The sequence below is a fragment of the Canis aureus genome, chromosome X, assembly GCF_053574225.1.
Source record: "Canis aureus isolate CA01 chromosome X, VMU_Caureus_v.1.0, whole genome shotgun sequence".
Lineage (NCBI taxonomy): Eukaryota > Metazoa > Chordata > Mammalia > Carnivora > Canidae > Canis > Canis aureus.
The window spans coordinates 32100297-32123829 of NC_135649.1; the positions used below are offsets into that span (position 1 = coordinate 32100297).

Below are 23533 nucleotides of genomic sequence, written 5' to 3' on the forward strand. Positions count from 1 at the left end.
TCTGAAAAATACCCAAAAAGAAATTTTATTTATTTTTTTTTGTGTACACATTTAGTTTTATTTTAACAAAGCACCTTGTACACTTTTTAATGTTTAAAACTGAGCATCTTTCCAGTGAAACAAAAAAATTTTTAAAATAAACAGGAACAAAATTACAATAGAGAATGTCACTTCCAAATAAGATCCTACAGGTTCTGCTGATTCTCCCATCGAGTGGCAGGGCTCAAGTCATCGTTAGGAGTTTTCTTTTAAAAGTGTCATCTTAAACTGCAAGGATGTCCGTTAAACATCACAATTAAACATGCCAAAGGAGAAGCCATGTTGTCAAAATGCCCACTTAACCCACCCAAACATCTCAAACCCACCCTTTGCTGACCTTCTATAACCCCATTTTTTAAAGTTTTTTTTTTCTTTTTTTAAACAAGAGAAAGTAGACAGGTAGATGTTGGTAAATGCTAACTGTCCATATTCACATAGAGATTCAGTGTAATATCTGAGCCCAATAAACAGAGAAAGGAGGAAAAAAGCTAGAATTCTATGCACTACTACACGGGCCTAGCACCCTCCAACTTTCAGCAGAGCTAAGGGAGCAGGTTTTTCTTTTTTCCCACAGAGCACGGTGGTGTTGATTCTGTAAAGTTTTTGTTGCGACAGAAAGGAATAAAAATGAATTTGGAACAGAGAGGGGTAGAAATTCTTTTCCTGCTGTATTCTGCTCAAGATATTTCCCCCCCCCCAAAAAAAAAAAGATATTTCCCCAAAAAATAGGTTGAGAACCATGGTATAAAGAGAGAGAAAAGAGTCTTCAAAAAACAGGGCGAATGAGCACAAAAGGAGGAGGGAAAAAAAAAAGGGATGCAACTTGCTCCCAGGGACTGAAGAAAACTAAAAAAAGGAAGGTTGGAATCCATCAGTATTCCATTAATCATCATCGTCTTCATCCTCCTCTCCTTCCTCCCCTTCATCATCATCATCATCATCATCATCATCATCTTCATCATCTTCATCTTCATCCTCATCTCCTTCATCAATATCTTCCAATCCTTCATCATCATCATCATCATCATCATCATCATCTTCTTCTTCTTCTTCTTCATCTGTATCAGGAACCAAGTAGTACTGTAATGGATTTGGCCAAATATCATCTTTGATGATCTCTCCTAACTCATCTGCACCTGCATCAGAATGGTCAGTAAACCAGGTGAAGAAGCCCTCTGGTTCCTCGTACTCTCTCTTCCTGCTGGCTTTATTCTGCATTTGACTTGACTGTTTCGTCAAATCCTTTCCAGATTTCCATTTGATTTCAGTGGACCTTGAAGATGGATCACCATTCTCATTCAGATGAAATTCTTTGGAGAGAACTTTATTTTTGAAGTACGGGTTTTCATCAAAATAAAAATCTATTCTGTAACCTGATTTAATATCTTCAGATTCTGTTACTTCAACTCTTGTCAAATAATGCAGTGCCTCTTCATCCTCCTCTCCAAGCAGTATAGACACTTGTGGATGGTTGACAAATGTTGTTACCCAAAAGTTGGGGATTTTGGGGATCAATTCTGACCTCCTCTGAAAAAATGGTTGGCAGAGTTTGTTATATTTCTGTTCTACTTTCAAAATCTCCTCACTGGCTTCTTCATTAAGTCTGTCTATTTCATTTTGTACTTCATCAATATGTTCAATTACTTCTTGCTGTTCTTTTTCTCCGTTCGGCAAGGGCTGAGAGGCTGACATCTCCTCCGGCATGGGGGCAGGAAGCAGCCTCGGTTTCTTCATTTGAGGTGCAAGTGAGGACTGGCGCTTGGGGGCCATGCTGTGAGGAAACTCCACAAAACTGGGAGAGGCACCTCAGGAAGAAGCTCCAATTACTGCAAAAAGAAATTTTAAAATAACATCATTAAATTTTGAAAAAACTTTAAAAATTAATAGACAAAGTGAACAATAGACTAGATACAGCCAAGGAAAGAATCAGTGATGTGGCAAACAGATATGAAGATGTCACCTGTAATCCAACACAGTAGAACAATGAAATAGAAAAAGCAAAAGAAAACCTGGTTACATGGTAGAGAAAATGAGACATTCCAACATACATCTATTAGGGATTCAAGGAGAGAATGGGAGACAGACAATATTTGAGGAGATAATGACTAAGAGATTTTTATTTATTTATTTATTTATTTATTTATTTATTTATTTATTTATTTTCAATATTTTATTTATTTATTCATGAGAGATACAGAGAGAAGGCAGAGGGAGACAAAGGCAGAGAGAGAATCAGTCTCCCCAACTGAAACTCCAGGATCATGACCTGAAACAAAGGCAGACACTCAACCACTGAGCCACCCAGGCGTCCTGAGATTTTTAGAAATAAATCTTCAAGCCATTTCTTAAAAATATTTTATTTATTTATTCATGAGAGACATAGAGAAATAGAGAGAGAGAGAGAGAGAGAGAGAGAGAGAGAGGCAGAGAGGCAGAGAGGCAGAGACATAGGCAGAGGGAGAAGCAGGCTCCATGCAGGGAGCCTGACATGGGACTCGATCCGGGGTCTCCAGGATCATGCCCTGGGCTGAAGGCGGCGCTAAACCGCTGAGCCACCCGGGCTGCCCTCTTCAAGTCATTTTATTTATCTCAAATACTTAGCAAGATAAATAAAAACAAATCAACACCTAGACAAGTTATAGTGAAACTGCAGAACATAAAAAACAAAGAGAAAAATCTGAAAAGATAGATTACCAACTACCAACTAAGTAACAATAAAAAAGTAACTACATATTTTCTCAAGAAAAAAGATATTAGAGATATTAGTATAATAAAATGATAGAATAATATCTTCAAAGTACTGAAGAAAAAAGTCAATCAAGAATTCTAGGGGCAGGGCAGCCCTGGTGGCTCAGCGGTTTAGCGCCACCTTCAGCCCAGGGCATGATCCTGGAGACCCAGGATGGAGTCCCATGTCAGGCTCCCTGCATGGAGCCTGATTCTCCCTCTGCCTGTGTCTCTGCCTCTCTCTCTCTGTGTCTCTCTCATAAATAAGTAAATAAAATCTTTTAAAAAAAGAATTCTATATTCATTCAACAGACACAGCAAGTGCAACGAATTTATTTTTTAAAAATCCAACACCTTCTCTGTGCCTGGCATTTTCCTAAATGATTGGGATACATAGCAAATGAAATAGACATGCCCTCAGGTCGCCTGGATAGCTCAGTCAGTTAAGCCTCCTACTCTTGTTTTTGGCTCAGATCATGATCTCAGGGTTGTGAGATTGGGCCCTGCAACAGGCTCCATGCTAGGCTCTCTCTCCCCCTCCCTCTGCCCCCCTCAACTCGTGCTTGCACACATGTTCGTTCACACACACACACGCACACACACACTCTCTCTCTCTCTCTCTCTCTCTCTCAAAAAAACCCCCCACAGGGATCCCTGGGTGGCGCAGCGGTTTGGCGCCTGCCTTTGGCCCAGGGCGTGATCCTGGAGTCCCGGGATCAAATCCCACATCGGGCTCCCGGTGCATGGAGCCTGCTTCTCCCTCTGCCTGTGTCTCTGCCTCTCTCTCTATCATGAATAAATAAATAAAATCTTAAAAAAAAAAAACCCACAAAACCCCAAACAGGAAAGGGAATTGAGATGGTCTGGGGTGGGCTGTTATTAAAGGGCTGTCAGGGTCACCTCATTAAGGAGGTACCATTATAGCAAAGATTTGAAGGAGGTGAGGTACTTGATAGAAATGTATCCAGCTAAATTTGTATTTAGGCATGAGAGAAATAATAGCATTTTTAGTCACATAAAGATGGTGGCTGTTCACTATTCACAGTCTCACTGACATAAATATTAAAATGAAGATTTTGCAAGAAGAAAACTGAACACAAAGGAGAACAAACAAAAAGGAATGGTGAGTAAAGCCTTCACAAAATCTTTTTAATTTAAGATTTATATATTTTTTTAGAGAGCACATGCACGTGAATGGGGGGAGAGGCAGAGGGAGAGGAAGAGAAGCCTACTCCCTGCTGAATGTGGAGCCTGATGTGAGGTTCAATCTCATGAACCTGAGATCATGACCTGAGCTGAAACCAAGAGTCAGACACTTGGGATACCTGGGTGGTTCAGCAGTTTGGCGTCCGCTTTCAGCTTGGGTTGTGATCCTGGGATCTGGGATCAAGTCTTGCATCAGGCTCCTTGAGAGGAGCCTGCTTCTCCTTCTGCCTATGTCTCTGCCTCTCTCTCTCAGTCTCTCTCTCTCATGAATAAATACATAAATCTTAAAAAAAAAAAAAAGCCAGATGCTTAACCAGCCAACTGAGTTACCCAGGTGCCCCAATTTTGCACCAATCTAAATGTATACTGGTAACATTTAAAGGGGAAGTTAAAAAATGAAACCCAAATACCTTAGAACCGTAACACAGAAAAGTAGATGGTGTGATGTGAAGGATTGGAGTTAAAGCCCTGAAAACTCCATGTACTGGTTGGAAGAATGATGTTACTTATTAACTCTAAAGTTATTAAAAATTAAACATGCATGTTGACTTTTTAAATCAACACTAAAAGAGACAGCAAAAAGCAAACAAAAACATACATTTAAAAAACTAAAAATACAACCCTAAATAGCCAAGAAGTTCATGAGAAATGCTTTTTTTTCCTTCTTTTATAACATTTATTTTTCTTCTGAGGACAAGAACTATGCATGTTTTTTGCAAACACTTTGGGAAATAATTGCCTGTAATGACAGTACCCAGAAATATATATTAACATTTAAATATGTATCCTTCCAGAATTATCTTTTCTGTGCTCGTAAAACATGTCTTTAAAATTAGAATCATACCATGCGTATGTGATACACTGATTTTTCTCATTTGACAACATATCACAGATGTTTTCCATGTCAGCAAAATAAACTATTTAATGGTGCTATAATACTCATGAGAAACTCTTAATGGAAATCATGAAAAAGTTAAAACTGAATCACAAAAAATAAATATAAAAACATGTGACATGCATCTAAAATGGAATCATGAAGAAAATTTATAATATTAAACACATTTTTTAAAAATATGCCAAATTAATGCATAAAATATTATTCAAAATTATTCTTACCTTTTTAAAAAAGATTTTATTTATTTATTCACGAGAGACACAGAGAGAGAGAGAGATGCAGAGACACAGGCACAGGTGAGGGAGAAGCAGGCTCCATGCAGGGAGCCTGATGTGGGACTCCATCCCGGGACTCCAGGATCACGCCCTGGGCCGAATGCAGATGCTAAACCGATGAGCCACCCAGGGATCCCCTTTATCTTTATTTTTTTTTAAGTAGGCCCCACGCCCAGTGTGGGACATGAACTCAACTCTGAGAATAAGAGTCTATGCTGTCCCCGATGTTTATAGCAGCAATGTCCACAATAGCCAAACTGTGGAAGGAGCCTCGGTGTCCATCGAAAGATGAATGGATAAAGAAGATGTGGTTTATGTATACAATGGAATATTACTCAGCCATTAGAAATGACAAATACCCACCATTTGCTTCAACATGGATGGAACTGGAGGGTATTATGCTGAGTGAAGTAAGTCAATCAGAGAAGGACAAACATTATATGGTCTCATTCATTTGGGGAATATAAATAGGGGAATAGAAGGGAATAGAAGGGAAGGGAGAAGAAATGGGTAGGAAATATCAGAAAGGGAAACAGAACATGAAGACTCCTAACTCTGGGAAACGAACTAGGGGTGGTGGAAGGGGAGGAGGGCGGGGGTAGGGGTGAATGGGTGACGGGCACTGAAGGGGGCACTTGACGGGATGAGCACTGGGTATAATTCTGTATGTTGGCAAATTGAACACCAATAAAAGATAAATTTATTATTAAAAAAAAAAAAGAGTCTATGCTGTACCAAATGAGCTCGCTAGGTGCCCCAAGAGTTTCATTTTTGAAGCTACAGAGAGAGAGCAGAAACAAACCTAAGAGGACAGAGGGAAAAAAATAATACAGGGAAGAGCAAGAAATAATAAAAACAATGATAAATTGATCATTTATTGAAATGATCAATAAAATCAAAAGCTGGTTCTCTGGAAAGACTACTATCATAGACACATCTGTATGAAGATTGGCCTATTTAAAACGATGAAAGGTATACATAAGTAACACTAGAAAAAAGATACGGGACGCCTGGGTGGCTCAGTGGTTGGGCATCTGCCTTTGGCTCAGGGTGCGTTCCCAGAATCGAGTCCCACATCGGGCTCCCTGCATGGAGCTTGCTTCTCCCTCTGCCTGTGTCTCTGCCTCTCTCTGTCTCTCAGGAATAAATAGATAATATCTTCAAAAAAAGTGTTTCAAAAAAGAATAACTACAAGATTCAGTTAAAATTTAAAGCCATATAGAACACTTTGGAAACAGGACAGAATGAAAATGTTCTTTTCCACAACATTCTGAAATCCCACTAAAATGATAATAGATAATTACATGCGGTGTCTGGCTGGCTCAGTTGGTGGAGCATGCAACTCTTGATCTCAGGGTCACAAGTTTGAGCCCCACGTTGGGCTGGAGGTTACCTTAAAAATAATAAATAAATAAATAAATAAATAAATAAATAAATAAGAAAAATATGGACCCACAAGGACATTAAACTTGCTTAGCTAATGGAGGAATTATGAAACTAGTAATAAGTACATGCATGGGGGAAGCCAATAATATATAATCCATTTTGTGCTGCAGAAACTCAGGAAAGTTCAGAAACTAAAGGCATCAGCATAAACAGTAAAAAGTATCTCACATTATGTGCAAGAATTGTAATATGCTGGGAAAAGGTCTATGATTTCTGTCAGTCAAACAAGTACTGCCGATACTGCTATGCTTTGTTGCCTCCATTCATAATTGAAGGAGATGTTAAAGTTCACGTTAGTGAAAATAAAGATGTAATTTTTTTCTTTAAGATGTAATTTTTTTCCATCCAAGTTCACAAGTTTAACATATCTGTGACCCAGCAGGTTCACTCTTAAATATATATGCAATAGAAATACGTGCATGAAGAAACATATAAGAATGTATGTAACAACATTATTTAATAGCCAGAAACTGTAAACAACCTAAATGATCAAAACCAGTAGAATGGCATCCAGTAAATGGGAATCTAAGAAAGGCAAAGGAATTTCCAAGATGACATCTATGCAGCAAGCCTAAAGATCGATCAATCCTTATAGGAGTAGAAGGATAGATGGCAAGAGGAAATATGTCTTCAAATAAAAAACAAAATAAAAACTAAACTAAAAGATTACCTGATCCCTTCGACCTTATGGAGTAGGGTTTTCCATCTCTGGAGGGACCTGGTAGAATAATTACTAAGAGGTACAAGAAAACAAATCAATCAAACAAAATAATTATCAACTCTGGATAAAACAAAATATCGTATTTCAAAGGAAGCATAATAAGAGCATACAGCTGATCCTTGAATAATGCAGAACTTAAGGGCATGACTTTCCCAGTCAGCAGTCTAACTTTGGGCTCCCCTAAGACTTAGCTACCTCCAGCCTACCATTGACTGGAAGTCTTACTGATAACAGAAACAGCTGGATTAACACATATTTTGTAATGTTATATGTATTGCATACTGTATTCTTACAATAAAGTAAACTAGGGAAAAGGAAATATTACTAAAAAATCATAAGGAAAATGTTTACAGTGCTCGCTTTGGCGGCACATATACTAAAATAGGAAAATGTTTACAGTAATATCTGTATTATTTATTGAAAAAAATCCATGTATGAGTAGACCTGCGCAGCTCAAACTCATGTTGTTTAAGGATCAACCCTATTATATATCTCAGCTATGAACAACATTAAATAATCATAATAATGTTAATACTGAATTATGATTTTTTTTTGAATCATGATTTAACAAAAAAATATAACAAAATAGGACAAGGGGAAGTATATGCACTTTACACTGTGAATAAATCCTGTTAGACACACTACTATTTTTTTACTTGTGGTTTGCCAGTCTGCCATGACTTGAGTCATTAATAACAGAAACAATTTGTAAGCTGGAACTATATTCTACAATAGAAGTTTGTGACATTATGAAATTCTCCAAAACATGTTTTACAAGATATTAAAGCTAATACATGCCTTAATATAGGATGCGTAAAGGCAGATTCTTTAGTAAAATAGTAAGACAAGAGTCCTTATCTCCTTATACTGAATGTCTGGGAGGCACAAAAAGAGGTCTCCTGCAGCTTATGATAAAGAACAAAACACAGTCAAATTTACTGTTACTTAGAAACTTGCCTTCAAGATGATTATTCAGGTTTTAACAAGTTTTCTTATTTAGCTCATAGGGACTTAAATATCCTCCACTTTTATTAGTAAAATTAGAAAGGCAATCTATAGCAAAGCACATAAATGAACAGAAATTTTAGGTCAATAAGTGTTTTCTGTGTGTTCAATATGCCTTGTCCATTTCCCCCTTTTAATTGGGAGTGGACAGTACAAAAATTGTATTCTACATTTATCCTCTCAGACACATTCTAACTCCTGTGTGTTTGCAGGAGGTGGTAGCTATAAGAGAACAATGCTTACCTTCAATAAAATTCAATAGATAATTCTCTCCTTTGCTTCTGTGTAAAGTTGAGTAGAAAAGGAAAAGGATTTGGGGAGTTAGGCAAATAATCTTTTGGTTTGAGTTTAAAACTAGGGGGAAAAAATAAAACTAGGGGGAAAAAACAAATAAATTTTAAAAATTTTATTTATTTATTTTAGACAGAGAGAGAGAACAACCAAGCAGGGGAGGGGCATAAGGAGAGGGAGAAAATCTCAAGCAGACTCCCTACTGAGCACAGAGCCCAACATGGGGCTCAATATCATAACCCTGAGATCACAACCTGAGCCAAAATCAAGAGGCAGACACCCAACCTACTGAGCCCCCAGGTGGCCCCCAAGTAACTTTTTAAAATTGTAGGGTAGGGGCCAAGGGCCGGCAATCTCAAAGTGTGCCACCTGGCATATTGATTATTTTGAATCAAAAGTTACTTAAGGGGCACGTGGATGGCTCAGTTGGTTAAGTGACTGTCTTTGGCTCAGGGTCCTGGGATCAAGCCCCACATCGGGTTCACTGCCCAGTGGGGAGCCTGCTTCTCCCTCTCTCTTTCCCCCTACTCACGCTCTCTCTCAAATAAATAAATGAAATCTTTAAAAAACCTTAAGAAATAGCCAGTGCAAGAATACTCTGATACCACCCCCCAACTTTGTCTCCATAATGCAGGAAATAAATCTCCCATGTGAAAGATACACCCTCTGTGTACCAGGAGTTAAATAGGCATCCTTATTACCAGAGAGAGAATTCAGAGCCAAGAAGGCTATATAAACAAACCTTATACTTTTACTAATGGACTGCCCCAGCTCAAATTCTGTTTAGAATTCCTTACTAATTGAAGCTCCTAAACATAAGTTTTCTTTGGCCTGTCGATTCTTCATAGATGTATTATCTCATTGTCTAAAAAGTATCCAAAACTGCCTGGCTTGGTCATTTCTTTAGGTCTCAATTTCATTATTGGACCTCTGTGCATATGTAATTAAGCTTTTTTTCTCCTGTTAGTCTCTCATGTCAATTTTTTTTATTAATTTAAGATTTTATTTATTCACTTATTTATTTATTCATTCATTCATTCATTCATTCAGAGAGACACACACAGAGAGAGGCAGAGATACAGGCAGAGGGAGAAGCAGGCTCCATGCAGGAGCCTGACGTGGGACTCGATCCAGGGTCTCCAGGATCACGCCCTGGGCTGCAGGCGGCGCTAAACCACTGCGCCACCGGGGCTGCCCTCTCATGTCAATTTTTAAAAAATATTTTATTTATTTATTCATGAGACACAGAGAAAGAGAGAGGCAAAGACACAGGCAGAGGGAGAAGCAGGCTCCATGCAGGGAGCCCAATGTAGTACTCTATCCTGCGACCCCAGGATCACACCCTGAGCCCAAGGCAGACACTCAACCGCTGAGCCACCCAGGTGTCCTTCTCATGTCAATTTAATTTTTAGACCAGCTAGAGTCTTGAAGAACAGAGGAAAACTTTTCTTTTCCAACAGTAGCAGAAAGACTTTTTTAAAAAAAGAGTTTATTTATTTATTTGAGAGAGAGAGAGAGCATGAGTGGAGGGCAGATGCAGAGGGAGAAGCAGACTCCCCGTTGAATAGGGAACCTGATGTGGGGCTTGATCTCAGGACCCCGAGACCATGGCCTGAGCTGAAGGCAGACAATTAACCAATGGAGCCACTCAGATGCCCCAGAAGGACTAACTTTATTTAAAAAAATTTTTTTGAAGTAATTTCTGCACCCAACAAGGGGCTTGAAGTCACAATCCTGAGATCAACAGTCACATGCTCTATCAACTGAGCTAGCCAGGTACCCCAGAAAGACTAATTTTACAGTATTCATCTTGGGGAGTGTCTGGGTGACCTCAGTTAAGCATCCAACTCTTGATTTCAGCTCAGGTCATGATCACAGGTTGTGAGATCAAGCCCTGCACTGGGTTCCATATGGGGTATGGAGCCTGCTTAAGATTTTCCCTCTCCCTCTCCCCCTCCTCTCTCTCCTTCTCTAAAAAAAAAATAAAATATTCATCTTCACATCATCAGGATAAATCTTTTCTATTTTGAATTCTCTGTTCTTAGCTGATGCCTCTAAATGATTTCACGTTTAAACTCACCATTATTCATTACATACTCATATGAGTATCTAAACAATATTTAAAGGAACCAAAAGGCAAAGGGTCTCTAATGTCCATAAAGACAAAATGTGGGGGGCACCTAGGTGGTTCAGTCATTTAAGCATCTGACTCTTGATTTTGGCTCAGGTCATGTTCTCAGGGTTGTGAGACTGAGCCTAGCTTCTCATTCAGCAAGGACTCTGCTTGGGATTTTCTCTCTCTACCCTTCCCCCTGCTCACACACATGCTTGCTTGCTCTCTCAAATAAACCTTCAAAAAAAAAAAAAAAGACAAAATGTGAACTATGAGGTATTTTAACACTGGGAGCTTTTTTGTTTTTGTTTTTGGGACACTGACCAATATTTGGTCACTTAACCAACTGCACCACCCAGGTGCCCTGAAAGTGAATTCTTTGTGTCATATCTTCTATTACCTCGTTTCATGTCATCAGCATACATGGTGAAGGGCTGGTTAACATCTTTTGTTATAATCCTTTAGTGATGGTAAGGTACTTCAAATAATTATACTTTTTAAGCCTCCTTTTTATGTTGGAGTCCAAAGTCTTCAAAAATACCTTTAACTTGGCTAATATATAAAATGAAATATTATCATTTCCTTTATAGATAACATTGAAATTGGCAAGTATTTGTGTAAAATAATTTTTTGTACTTTACAAATTATCCACCTCCTTTTCTAATTGTCTTCTTGGTATTTGGGTAATTTCAGAGCTGGTCAGAGTCAAGAATTAATTACAAACAACGAGTACAACAGTGATTAAATGAAAGCCATTTGGATCTTGAAACAATGTTGGTCTTACGGTTCCCATTATGCTGAGTGAAGCTGAACACCAAGCAGCCCCACATGATTCCCACAAGTTTTATTTGTGAAAGGAGTTAATATAAAAGGGACAAAACAACATTTAAAAAATGGCCTGCTCAATGAAGACCAGGGAAGAATTTCATAGATTTTCAGAAGAAAAACAGTTTTTCTGTGTGTATATAGATATTTTCCTTCTGCTTTTCAGGGCAAGGGGGGTAGGGGACAACCCTAACCATGATATTGCCCAGCTCAGGAAATAGGAAGAAGGATCTTAGACTATACAGTGAAACAGTGATGGTCAATGATGTAAGGAACTTTGGGAGAGTTCTATACCTCTCACTCTGTTTTAAAAAAAAAAAAAAAGATTTTTATTTATATATTTGACAGAGAGAGCTTAAGATTTAATTTTTTTGTAGTAATTTCTGCACCCAACGAGGGGTGCAGAGAGAGAGAGAGAGAGAGAGAAAGCGCACAAGCATGGGAAGCAGCAGGCTAAGGGAGAGGGAGAAGCAGGCTCCCTGCCGAACAGGGAGCCCGATGCAGGGGTCAATTCCCAGGACCCTGGGATCAGGACCTGAGCTGAAGGCAGACACTTAACCGATTGATTCACCCAGGTACCCCTCTTTCGGTCTTTTATTCTCCTCTTTAACTGGTGAAAAGGCCTTATACCACACTCTTCCCCCTGGGTTTTGTTTTTTCTTTTGCTTTGTGATAAATGATATATTAACATGGTACAATAACCAAAAGGCTAAGATACACAGTGAAAAAATAAATATATGAAAAGATGGGCAACATCATTAATCATCAGAGAAATGCCAAGTAAAACTACCATGGGCCTCCACTATAAGCTTATTCAGTGTTGGCAAGGCTGTGAAGCAACTGGGACTCACACATGGCTAGTAAGAATGTAAGATGTTACAAACACATTAGAAGGCTCTTTGGCAGTGTGCAAGCCAAGGGTAGGCTGCATCACTTTGGCATAGTGACTATTTAGAATTACTATTACCTCTGCCTCTCTCTCTCTCTCATGAATAAATACATAAAATCTTTAAAAAAATAGAATTACTATTACTTAAGAGAAAAAAAATAAAGTTACTTAAAAAAGAGTCAGTGCAAGTAACATTCTGACTTCCCTTTGTCACATAAATCTGCCATGTGAAAGGCACCATCCCTGTACCAGGAGGCAAAGACACATCCTTATCACCAGAGATAGAGAATTCAGAGCCAAGAAGGTTGTATAAACAAGCCTTATTACTTTTACTAATGTACTGCCCTAGCCCAAATTCTGTTTAGAATTCCTTACTAATCGAAGCTCCCAAACATAAGTTTTCTTTGTTCTGTCAACTCCTCACAGGTTTGTTTGCCAAAAAAGTAAAAAAGCTGTCTGCCTTGGTCATTTCTTTGGGTCACAATTTTATTATTAGGCCTCTGTGCACATGTAATTAAACTCTGGCTTTTTTCTCCTATTAATCTGTCCTATGTTGGGGCACCTGAGTGGCTCAGTCAGTTAAGTGTCTGTCTTTGGCTCAGGTCATAGTCCCAGGGTCCTTTCCCAGGGTCCTTGGATCGAGCCCTGTGTCAGGTTCCCTGCTCAGTGGTGAGCCTGCTGCACCCCTACTTGTATTCTTTCTCTGTGTCAAATAAATAAATAAAATATTTTTAAAAATATGTCTTATGCCAATTTAATTATTGGGCTAGGTAGAGGAATGTTAATGTGTCAAGTAAAATTTTTCCTCTATTAGAGTGGAACAGGGGCACCTGGGTGGCTCAGTTGGGTTAAGCATCTGCCTTTGGCTTAGGTTATGATCCCAGAGTCCTGAGATTGAGCCCTGTGTTCTGCTCCCTGCTCAGTGAGGAGTCTGCTTCTCCTTTTGCCCCTCCCCAACTTGTGCATGCGCACGCTCTCTCTCTCTGTCTCTCTCAAAAAAAAAAAAAATCTTAAAAAAATAGTGGAACATATGCTTACTCTATGGTCCAGCAATTCCAATGCCAGGTATGTATCCAATATAAATGCATACATTTGATCACCAAATGATATGTCCTTGAATATTCAGAGCAGTACCCCAAATAGTGAAATGGATACACTGTGATAGATTCATAGGATGGAATATTATACAGCAATGAAAATGAACAATTTAAAGCTACACATGAGAATATAAATGAATCTCATAGTCATAAATGTTTAGAGAAAGAAGGTAGACATAAAGAATACACACCATGTAATTCAGTTTACATAAACTTCTAAATAGGCAAAAGTAATGGGTGGTGCTAGCAGTCAGGATGGTGGTATTCTTGGTAGAGGAAATGACCTGGAAGGGAAACAAAGGGAGCTTCTAGATTGCCAGAAACATTATTTCTTGCTCTCAGTGCTGGTTACTTGAGTGTGTTCACTTTGTGAAAATTCATCAAGTTGTATATTTATTGTGTACTTGTATTATGCATTATACCTTAATTAAAAGGTTAATTAAAAAGAAACTTTACAGTGCGTGGTAGACAATATAATGCCCCCCCAAAAGTTATCTACATCTTAATCCCTAGAACCTGTGACTATGTTAAGTGTTCAAAAAAACACAAAAGGAATCACCCTGAGACAGACCTACAACAGCAAACCAAGACTTAATTCTAGTTCAACCTATCCCAGGAATGTGGCCTTTTAACAGTCCAGCTGAAATTTCCTGATCAGCACTAGTGAGATAATCTGTATGATAAACACCCTACCTTTCCTTCCTCTCAGAAAGAAGTCAGAAAAAAAAGAAAAGAAAAGAAAAGAAGAAAATAAGAAAAGAAAAGAAAAGAAAAGAAAAGAAAAGAAAAGAAAAGAAAAGAAAAGAAAAAAAGAAAGTCAGGGCTTCAAACAATCATTTCTTTCCTTTTGCTAATAACTTCCTTGCCCTGCCCTCCTATTTAAAATCCTTTCATTTTGTACAGCTCTTCTGAGCAACTTTCTAGTTGCTAGATGGGATGCTGCCAATTCACGAATCCCCTAACAAAGCCAATTAGATGTTCAAATTTATTCAACTGAATTTTGTTTAACATAAAATATGTGGCAAAGGGAATTAAGGTGGCTAATCACCTGACATTAACATAGGGAGAGTATTTTGGATTATTCAGAACAATATAATCACAGGGATCTTAAAAATGGAAGGAGGGGGCACCTGGGTGGGTCAGTCAGTTAAGTGTCCGACTCTTGGTTTCAGCTCAGGTCCTGATCTCAGAGTCCTAAGATTGAGCCCCAGGTCTTGGGCTTTGTGCTGGGTGTGGATACTGTTTAAGATTCTCTCCCTCTGTCCCTCCTCTTCTCCCTCTCTGAAAATAAAGTGGAAGGGGTAAGTAGAAGAGTGAAAAGGAGGTAGATAAAGTAGGGTCAGAGAGAGATGCCATGTTGCTGGCTTTGAAGATGGAGGAAGGGGCCCTGAGAAGAGGAATATGAGCAGCCTTAACACTCTGAAAAGGTCAAAAACCAGATTCTCTCCTAGAGCCTCCAAGCAAGGAACTCAATCCTCAATTTTAGTCCAGTGAGATCCCTGTTGGACTGGAAGATAATAAATGTGTATTATTTTAACCTGCTAAATTTGTGGTAATTTGTTACAGCAGCAATAGGAAACTAATATAGTCGGTGTGGGGAAAGATCAAGTGTTCAGTTTGGGACGAGTTCAGGGAACCTGAACATGTTAGACATCTATGTGGAAATATCAAATAGGTAGCTGGATACGAGTCTGGAATTCTGGGGAGAGGTATGGGCTGGAGATACAAATTTCGAAGTTGGCAGTGAAGAGAGAAAAGCCAAAAGAATGGGTGAAATTAACAAAGGAGTGAGTGTAGATAGAAAAGAGGTCTAAGGATTGAGCCCTGGAACACTCAACTCTCACAGCTGACATACAGCTGGTGGTTTAAAGCTAGCGAGCACTCTGGGGTGCCTGGGTGGCTCAGCCAGTTAAGTGCCTGTCTGATGCTTGGTTTAGGCTCAGGTTGTGATCTCAGGGTTGTGAGATGGAGGCCCTTGTCTGGTTCCGTGCTTAAGCCTCTCTCTCCCTTGTCCTCTGCCCCCCTCCCTCCTCAAATATAAAAAATAAATCTTAAAAAAAAAAAGCTAGCCAGCACTCCAAAACAGAGGCAGACACCAATATGTAAATGTAGAGGCAGATACTTACACTAGGCTTGTAAGAACAGGCAGATACTGGAGACAGGAGTAACAGATCTCAAATACAGAGAAATAGTCTTGGCAAGAGGAATCAGGCATATACTTGGCAAGAGAGGTTGAGAAAAATTTAAGAACAGAGTCTGGGTAATATATTCCACATGTCAGCAAAGATGGGTCTTTGGCTTTTAGCCAGCTTCCTGTCTTGGGCTTCTATCGCATCCTTACCTTGATTTCTGCCCCTTGTGGGTATCTTTCTAGCTTATCGTTTGCCCTTCTCTCCTATTTCTCTTCCTTTTTCCTTAACTGCACATAATACAGAAATAATATATTCAACTGATTCTGACATTTGTTTTTCACATTTTAACACCTTCAAAATCAGGATGGGTCTTAAAATTGATGGTGTGTTATAGTTCAATTGGCAGCGTTTTTCTCTTCCTTGGTATGTAAAATAATGGTGGTCTTAGATTCAAGGATACCTTTGACTTCATGAAATACAAGCGCTTTATCATTTAGGAAAATAATTCAAATTTTGCATTGTTTTAAATTTGAGGCGCTGAACTTTACCGAAGTTTAATTTACTTAAAATAACATTCACCAATTTTAAGTGTACAATTCAACAAGTTTACACAAATGTGTGCAGTCATGCAACCACCACTAAAACCATGACAAAGAGCATTTTCATGCCTCCAAAATGCTTCCTGGAGTCTCTCTGCAGTCAATCCCTTCTCCTCACCCCTGTACCCGGGCAATCATTGATATGCCTTCTATTACTATAGTTTTACCGTCTCCAGAATTTCACAGAAGATTGTACAGAATGCACCCTGTTTCTGTCTGGATTTTTTCACTCGGCATAATTATTTTGAGATCATTCACGTTGATAGACATACCAGTTCATTTTTATCGCTGAGTATTATTTCATTCTATGAATGTACCACATTTTGTCCATTCGTCAGATGAGACATCTGAATGGTTTCCAGTTTGAGGCTATTATAAAAAAATGAATAATTAGTCTTCTTCAAAGCGGGGGAGAAAGAGTAAATCCTTCTAATGCAAGTTGAGTAAAACTTTATTCTCTCTCCCCCGCCGTGAGGCGTGAGTACCACGACAAAATCCTTTCGCTCAAAAAAAGGATAAGGAAAACTAATCTCATACATTTTGGTCATACTGCTCCTTTAAGTATCAGTGAATGGTATTAAGTATCTGTGAATCCTAACCGATGCAGGGAAAAAGAAATTCCAGTTTCCGAAAGTGCACTTTAAAGTCAATAATAGAAAATACAAGTCTAAAAGGAAAGAAAGAGAATACAAGTCGTTCTGAGGTAAACTTTGGGTAACATCGGGTTACCCGAGGAAAACGAAGCCTACAGAACTTACTTTTTTTTTTTGGCAGAACTTATCTTTTGAACTGAAAAACACTAAACTTTCAAGAGTAAAGATTCCATTTACTTACAAACAGGGACGCTGAGAGATCTACCGCTCCAGAACGCCCCAACAGAAGCGGCTAACTACTTTGTACGCCGGGACTTGTAGTTCGCGAAAGAGTCGTTCTCGCCAAGATGGCGGAGTGGTTACTGACGTAAGATGAGAGGCCCCGAGGGAGTCTGGGCCGCGAGGGGATTGGGCGGTGCGCAGATTCTGCAGGCGGGAAGTAAAGACCAGGTGCTAAAACCTTTCCATCAAAGGAAGCCTGACGCCCTGAAGCCTCGCGAGATCCTGGCGGGGCCCAATGGAACGCGGGGCCTGGCTTATCACTAGGGGCGTTTGTTGGGGGCGGAGCTCGACGGGAGTGGGCTGGGCGTCGTAGGTGCCCGGCGTAGCGGCGTTCAGGCCGGGCAGCCGCTGTGCGGAGCGAAGCCGTGGCCATGAAGGAGGAGAAGGAGCATAGGCCTAAAGAGAAGCGAGTAACCCTATTGACTCCCCCGGGGGCCTCAGGAAGCGCCGGTGGGGCTTCGGGGGACAGCGCCAAAGGGGACGATAAACAGGATCGAAATAAAGAGAAGAAAGAGGCGCTGAGCAAGGTGCCTGGCCGGCTGTTGGCCCGGGAGAGGGCGGGACGGGTCCGCCACCCGCGAGGATGGTTGGGAATGGGGCTGCCCTCTTCCTCTCCCAGTCTGCCCTTCTGCTTCTTCACCTGAGTGAAAATCGCGTCCCCCTGTCTTCATCCATTCGCTCGAGATGGGGGGAGCCCCTCTCGGCCAATCTCCGGGGTGCGAGTGAGGGAAAAGAGGAGGGGGGATTCCCAGACGTGAAGGTTTGTCAGAGTTGTGAGAGGACAGAGGGGGAGCGATAGTAAAGAGAATGAGGAATTAAAAGGTTAATCGGGAGGGAATTATTAAATAGTAAAGGGGCCATCAGGAGTGGGAGTAGTTTATGATAGAGTATTAATGGAGGCGACTTGAGCGAGAGTGGGGGGATTAATGGTTGGGGAGCCAAGTCAGTTTCATCCTGTTTGGGGAGCAATAAGGGAACTTTTAGTATTCTTTAGAGTTTTGAATTCTTTACGCTGAATGAGGAAGGATTTTGTTTTAGGATGTGTCGGATGTGTTAGGGAGAGAGTAAGTCAAATGTTCATGGCACCCAGAAAGACCAGGGTTAATCTACTAATTTCGTGCTAATACATCTATTGAAAAAATGGGTGCTAGAAAATTATGTGAAAACCTAGTAAACTGCGGGGCTTCCGCTTAACAGAACCTAAGATTTTCCTTGCTCCGTGCAGTTCTCCTAAGAGTTTATAAAAAACAGCATTATTATGATGTTTAATTAATTCTGAGCATTAGAAAAATTTTTTACTGGTGAGCCGTCTTGTAAAGACCGTCTATTTTCAGGGAAGGTGATTCTTTCAGGTATGACAAAATTGATTGTACTAATTTTATCTTCCTTATTCATTTCTTAAGGTGGTAATTCGGAGATTACCTCCCACTTTGACCAAGGAGCAGCTTCAGGAACATCTTCAGCCTATGCCGGAGCATGATTATTTTGAGTTTTTTTCTAATGATACTAGGTAAAATGAATAAATAAAAGAGGGCGGGGGTAAATGAAAAATTATCTTCCATTCTTTTTTTATCCTACTGTTTTCCATTTGATTTTTGAACCTGTCTCTTTAATATATGCATACTTGTAATTCAGCCAGACACCTGCAAGCACATTTACATAATTGCTTTCCTCTCTGCAGTCTGTATCCTCATATGTATGCCAGAGCATACATCAACTTTAAAAACCAAGAGGACATTATTTTGTTCAGGGATCGCTTTGATGGTTATGTATTCCTTGACAATAAAGGTGAGTCCTTGTAACTGAAGGGGAGTTTCTTTGTCATTTGTATGTTTAAGACAATGTGTGTATCACGGTGTTTTCTCAGTGCCTTCTTAGCTTTTCTAAAATTCTGGGTGATAAAATGTGCAACATTTGAAGAGTTTTACACATTTGCTGAGCTTATTGCAGTCTTATAAACAGATGAGTGACTTTTCACAGCTCTTGGGTATTTTTATTAACCTGTTATTTCTGTACTTTGATCAACTGAATGAAATTGCCACTGTTTTTCTCTTCCCGGCAAATTTTTTTGCCCTGGATTAGATGATGTGTTGTTTCGACTATTTACTAGTTTCAGCAGTAATACTGATAAATGACTCTATAAACTTATATGACACATTTTAAATATTTACTTGTCATTTTGCTTCAAGGACCAACATTGATTGATTTATTTTAATTTAAATCCTTTAAGCCAGTAATTCTCAGTTGGAATACTGTTCAACATTCTAATTTGTATTTGTACTTAAAACATCGAACTTGATGATCTCCCACTTTGTATCCAGGAGTCTATAGGGAAGAAAAACTTCTGTCTTAGCTCTCTTTTTATTTATTATCTGCCACTTGCAACACGTAGCCAGAGAATGTCCAAGCTGCCATTTGCCACTTTTCTTTAGGCTTGTGATCACAGGTAAATGATATGTCTCTTTGTTGGGCTGTTTCTCAGTATTCAAAGTTGGTAAAAGTGAAATCTTTGTCAGGGAATATACCAGTAAAGTTGAAAGATCGCCACTGTGTTTGACCAGCTTTTATCAATCCCCACCCCTCTCATTCCCCAAAGCATTTACTTCTCCACTCCAGCTTTATTCCAGCAGATAGCAATGTGTTCCTGGAAATCTGAATTGTGTTTAAACTTTTTCTGCTTTATTTTATCCCTTATACTTAAAGAAGTGATAAATCTTGTCAATTTATTGTTTATTTAATATCTCGTTCATCTGTTTATCTTTCACACTGTGTCCTTCCCTCCTATTCCTTAGACAAAAGCTTACAGATTTTTCCTTTTTTCCCCCATTTTTGTATAATTCAGTCATTATATTTTGTATAATTCAGTCATGTTATATTGCCGCGAAATTAATGTTTTTGAAAATAGTGATTTCAGATAGCAGTTGCAGGGGAAAAAAGTCCAAATTCCTTAGCCTGGTAGTCAGAGTCCTTCAGAGCCAGGCCTCACTTCTGGGTTCTTTTTTTCAGCCTCTTCCACAATTCCTTCTACTCCAGTCTTGTTTATCTATTCCTTCTCAAATAGACCAGTAAATAAGCTAATCTGATTCTGCATTCACTAGGATTTCCAAAATTGTGTTTCCTCCGTACGACTTTGTGATGTCTTCTGGTCATTTCTACTTATTCTATTCTGGCTTCTGTCTATATGCCAATAATGGTATTTTATACTTTTCATGGCATTATTCTAGAGCAGGGATCTGGTGTATTTCCTTTTTCCAGCAGTCACCTGGTTTTTTGTATTGAGATATAACTCACATGACCTAAAATTCAGTGGTTTTTAGTATATTCACAAAGTTGTACAACCATCACCACTGTGTGATTCCAGAATGTTTTCACTACTCCGAAAAGAAGCCTAACCTTTAGTAGTCATCTTCCCTTCTCCCTCTTCTAGACATTTCATATAAACAGAATCATACAATATGTAGCCTTTGTGACTCCCTCTTTTACTTAGCATGTTTAAGATTTATTTGTGTTACTGCATATGTTACTACCTGATTCCTTTTTTTGTTTGTTTTTTAAATGTGGTAAAATACATATAAATAAAATTTACCCTCTTAATCATTTTAAGTGTATAGTTCAATAGTGTTGAGTACATTCACACTGTTGTGCAACCAATATCTAGAACTTGTTTATCTTGCAAGACTGAAACTCTATACCCATTAAACAATAAATCCCCATTTCTAAGATTGGCTTATTTATTTAGCATAATGTCCTCAAGGTTGATCCATGTTGTAGGGTGTGTCAGAAATTCCATTTTAAATCTGAGTAATATTCCATTATATATATATATATACACTGAGATACATACACACACTACATTTCAACCATTTATCTGTTGAGGGACATCTGAGTTGCTTCCACCTTTTGGCTACTGGGAATGATGCTCCTATGAATGTGGGTTTACAAATAACTGTTCAAGTCTCTGCTTTCACTTCTTTTTGAATATATACCCAAAGGTGGAATTGCTGGGTCATATGGTAATTCTATTTTTAATTTTTTGAGGAACACTATATTGTTTTCCATAGCAGCTGCACCATTTTACATTCCTACCAATAATGTACGAGGGTTCTAATTTCTCCACGCCTTGCCGACACTTGATACTCTGTTTTTTTCCTTTAATGGCTACCGTTCTAATGGGTGTGAGGTGATATCTCATTGTGATTTTGATTTGCATTTCCCTAGTGATTAAGTAAGGTAATATTTTAATCTTTTTGTATGCTTGTTGGCCATTTGTATATCATTGTAGAAATGTCTATTCAAGTCCTTTGAACATTTTTAAATTTTTTTTTGTTATTGAGCTGTAGGAGTTCTTTATATATTCTGTATATTGACCCCTTTTCAGATAAATGATTTATAAATATTTTCTCCCATTCTGTAGGTTGCATTTATACTCTGTTGATTTTGTCCTTAGGTGCACAGAATATCTTAATTTTGATGTAGTTCAATTTATCTATTTTTCACTTTTATTGCCTGTGCTTTTGGTGTCTCCTGGTGTATTTTTTTAATAACAGATTTATTGAGATATAATTCACATGTCATAAAATTCACCCTTTTTAAGATTCATTTATTTATTTATTTTTAAAGATTTTATTTATTTATTCATGAGAGACACAGAGAGAGAGGCAGAGACATAGGCAGAGAGAGGCAGGTTCCAGGCAGGAAGCCTGATGTGGGACTCGATCCTGGGACTCCAGGACCACGCCCTGGGCCCAAGGCAGGCACTAAACCGCTGAGCCACCCAGGGATCCCCCAAATTTACCCTTTTAAAGTGTACAGTTAGTTGGTTTTTAGTACATTCACAGAGTTGTGCAGTTATCACCACAATCTAGTCTTAGAATACATTTAGCACTCCAAAGAGAAACCCCATATTCATTAGCTGTCACTCCCCACTCTCCTCCACTATGCCCCAGCTCTAGGCAATCACTAATCTTTGTATCTTCATAGATTTGCCTAGTCTAGAGATTTCTGATGTATTTTTTATTTTTTAATTTTTTTGAAAGATTTATTTTTTATTTATTTGTGATAGACATAGAGAGAGAGAGAGAGGCAGAGACACAGGCAGAGGGAGAAGCAGGCTCCATTCCAGGAGCCCGATGCGGGACTCGATCCCGGGACCCCAGGATCGCACCCTGGGCCAAAGGCAGGCACAAAACCACTGAGCCACCCAGGGATCCCCTCTGATGTATTTTTTTAAATGAAAATTGATCTGTAGACTTTTTTACCCCCACAAATCAAAATATCCCACTTTAGAAGTTGAATTTAAACGAATATTTTACTTCCCTGTCATGTCTTTTCATTATGTTATCAGTATAAATTTGGGGCTCCTTTGGTAACACCTTGATTTTAGTTGTGCCCGTGGGATTTCTGCCTATTGAGAGACTATTCAGATGATTGCCATCAAAGGAGGCCTAGAGAGTGGTGGGTTGACTCTCTTGTATCCAATTTTTTACTTTTTTTTGTTATAGCAAGTGTGGTATTTTTTCTAAACAGGTCAGGAATATCCTGCTATAGTAGAATTTGCACCTTTTCAAAAAGCTGCAAAAAAGAAGACTAAGAAAAGAGATACCAAAGTTGGGACTATCGATGATGGTACAGTATAGCTCTAGTTATATAATGCTATTGCCATGGGTTTTTTAAAAAAATACTATCTTTGTGGGAATTAATTAGATGCCACTCTTTTAAATAGGAAAACATACAGAAAACGTTCATGAGAAATGTAACTCACTGATGAAAGCCTTGTTTGATTGTTAGAATGGAAGTGGGTTTCCTGTAGAATTCCCGTTCTCTCCAGGTAGTGCCATTTCATTCCTCCACCATCAAGCAATATATTGTTGACCATTGAGCAGTAAATTACCTTGGGTTTTCTGGTTAGAAGACAATGGGGAAAAATGAAATGTATCAAAGTACAACTCTCTGAGGTCTCATACTATTTTCTGATTATTTTTTTGGTTTCCATTTTTATAAAGAGGGGAGGTTTATCATTGAGAGCTGGGATGGAAAAATTTCTATACTCAAGTAAAACTTAATATAAAATAGCTGAAGTGGCCAGTAAAAATTTTTTAGGTTTTGAATATGCAGTTAACTGCACACATAGTAATTACATTGAACTGGAATACCAGAACTAAAAAACTGGACTAATTGCCATGTAGAGGAAACTGGATCCAGATTTTGAGCTCTGTGTGATGTTATGCTGGATCAAAGCTTAGCTGTAATGTTTTATATCTGATTGATATTTTAGAATCCTCTAGTTTGATTTCCATTATTTATCACAGTGGGTATTTTATAAAGAAAACATGGAAAATATTGAACACATGGGTACTTACTGATTATATCATAGATTCAGATCTGGAAGACTAGATCAA

At 38.8% G+C, this 23533-nt stretch overlaps 2 protein-coding genes across 20 annotated transcripts in view; one reads left to right on the plus strand and one right to left on the minus strand.

Moving 5' to 3' along the window:
• Nucleotides 1-17330, minus strand: LOC144307877 (protein SET-like). 17 transcript variants are annotated; one of them, XM_077887931.1, is made up of 7 exons: nt 17095-17330; nt 16533-16629; nt 15656-15747; nt 8558-8595; nt 7259-7321; nt 6447-6535; nt 1-1865 (listed from the first exon to the last, which is right to left on the minus strand). In XM_077887931.1, the coding sequence occupies exon 7, from the start codon at nt 1807-1809 to the stop codon at nt 922-924; it is 888 nt and encodes a 295-aa protein (XP_077744057.1). In that variant the 5' UTR covers nt 1810-1865; nt 6447-6535; nt 7259-7321; nt 8558-8595; nt 15656-15747; nt 16533-16629; nt 17095-17330; the 3' UTR covers nt 1-921. The 17 variants fall into 17 exon arrangements, with proteins under 17 accessions (XP_077744057.1, XP_077744051.1, XP_077744060.1 ...); XM_077887925.1 differs by lacking the exon at nt 15656-15747 and adding an exon at nt 13721-13813 and having other exon boundaries at nt 17095-17279; XM_077887934.1 differs by lacking the exon at nt 6447-6535 and adding an exon at nt 13721-13813 and having other exon boundaries at nt 17095-17279.
• UPF3B (UPF3B regulator of nonsense mediated mRNA decay) overlaps nt 17322-23533 on the plus strand; it is a 16157-nt gene continuing 9945 nt past the window's right edge. The window contains exons 1-4 of one of the 3 annotated variants that reach the window (XM_077887921.1): nt 17322-17662; nt 18539-18645; nt 18817-18923; nt 22662-22760. In XM_077887921.1, the coding sequence (XP_077744047.1) occupies nt 17507-17662; nt 18539-18645; nt 18817-18923; nt 22662-22760 (469 nt within the window). In that variant the 5' untranslated portion in view covers nt 17322-17506. The remainder of the gene's footprint in view (nt 17663-18538; nt 18646-18816; nt 18924-22661; nt 22761-23533) is intronic. The other 2 variants (XM_077887920.1, XM_077887922.1) reach the window with 2 other exon arrangements.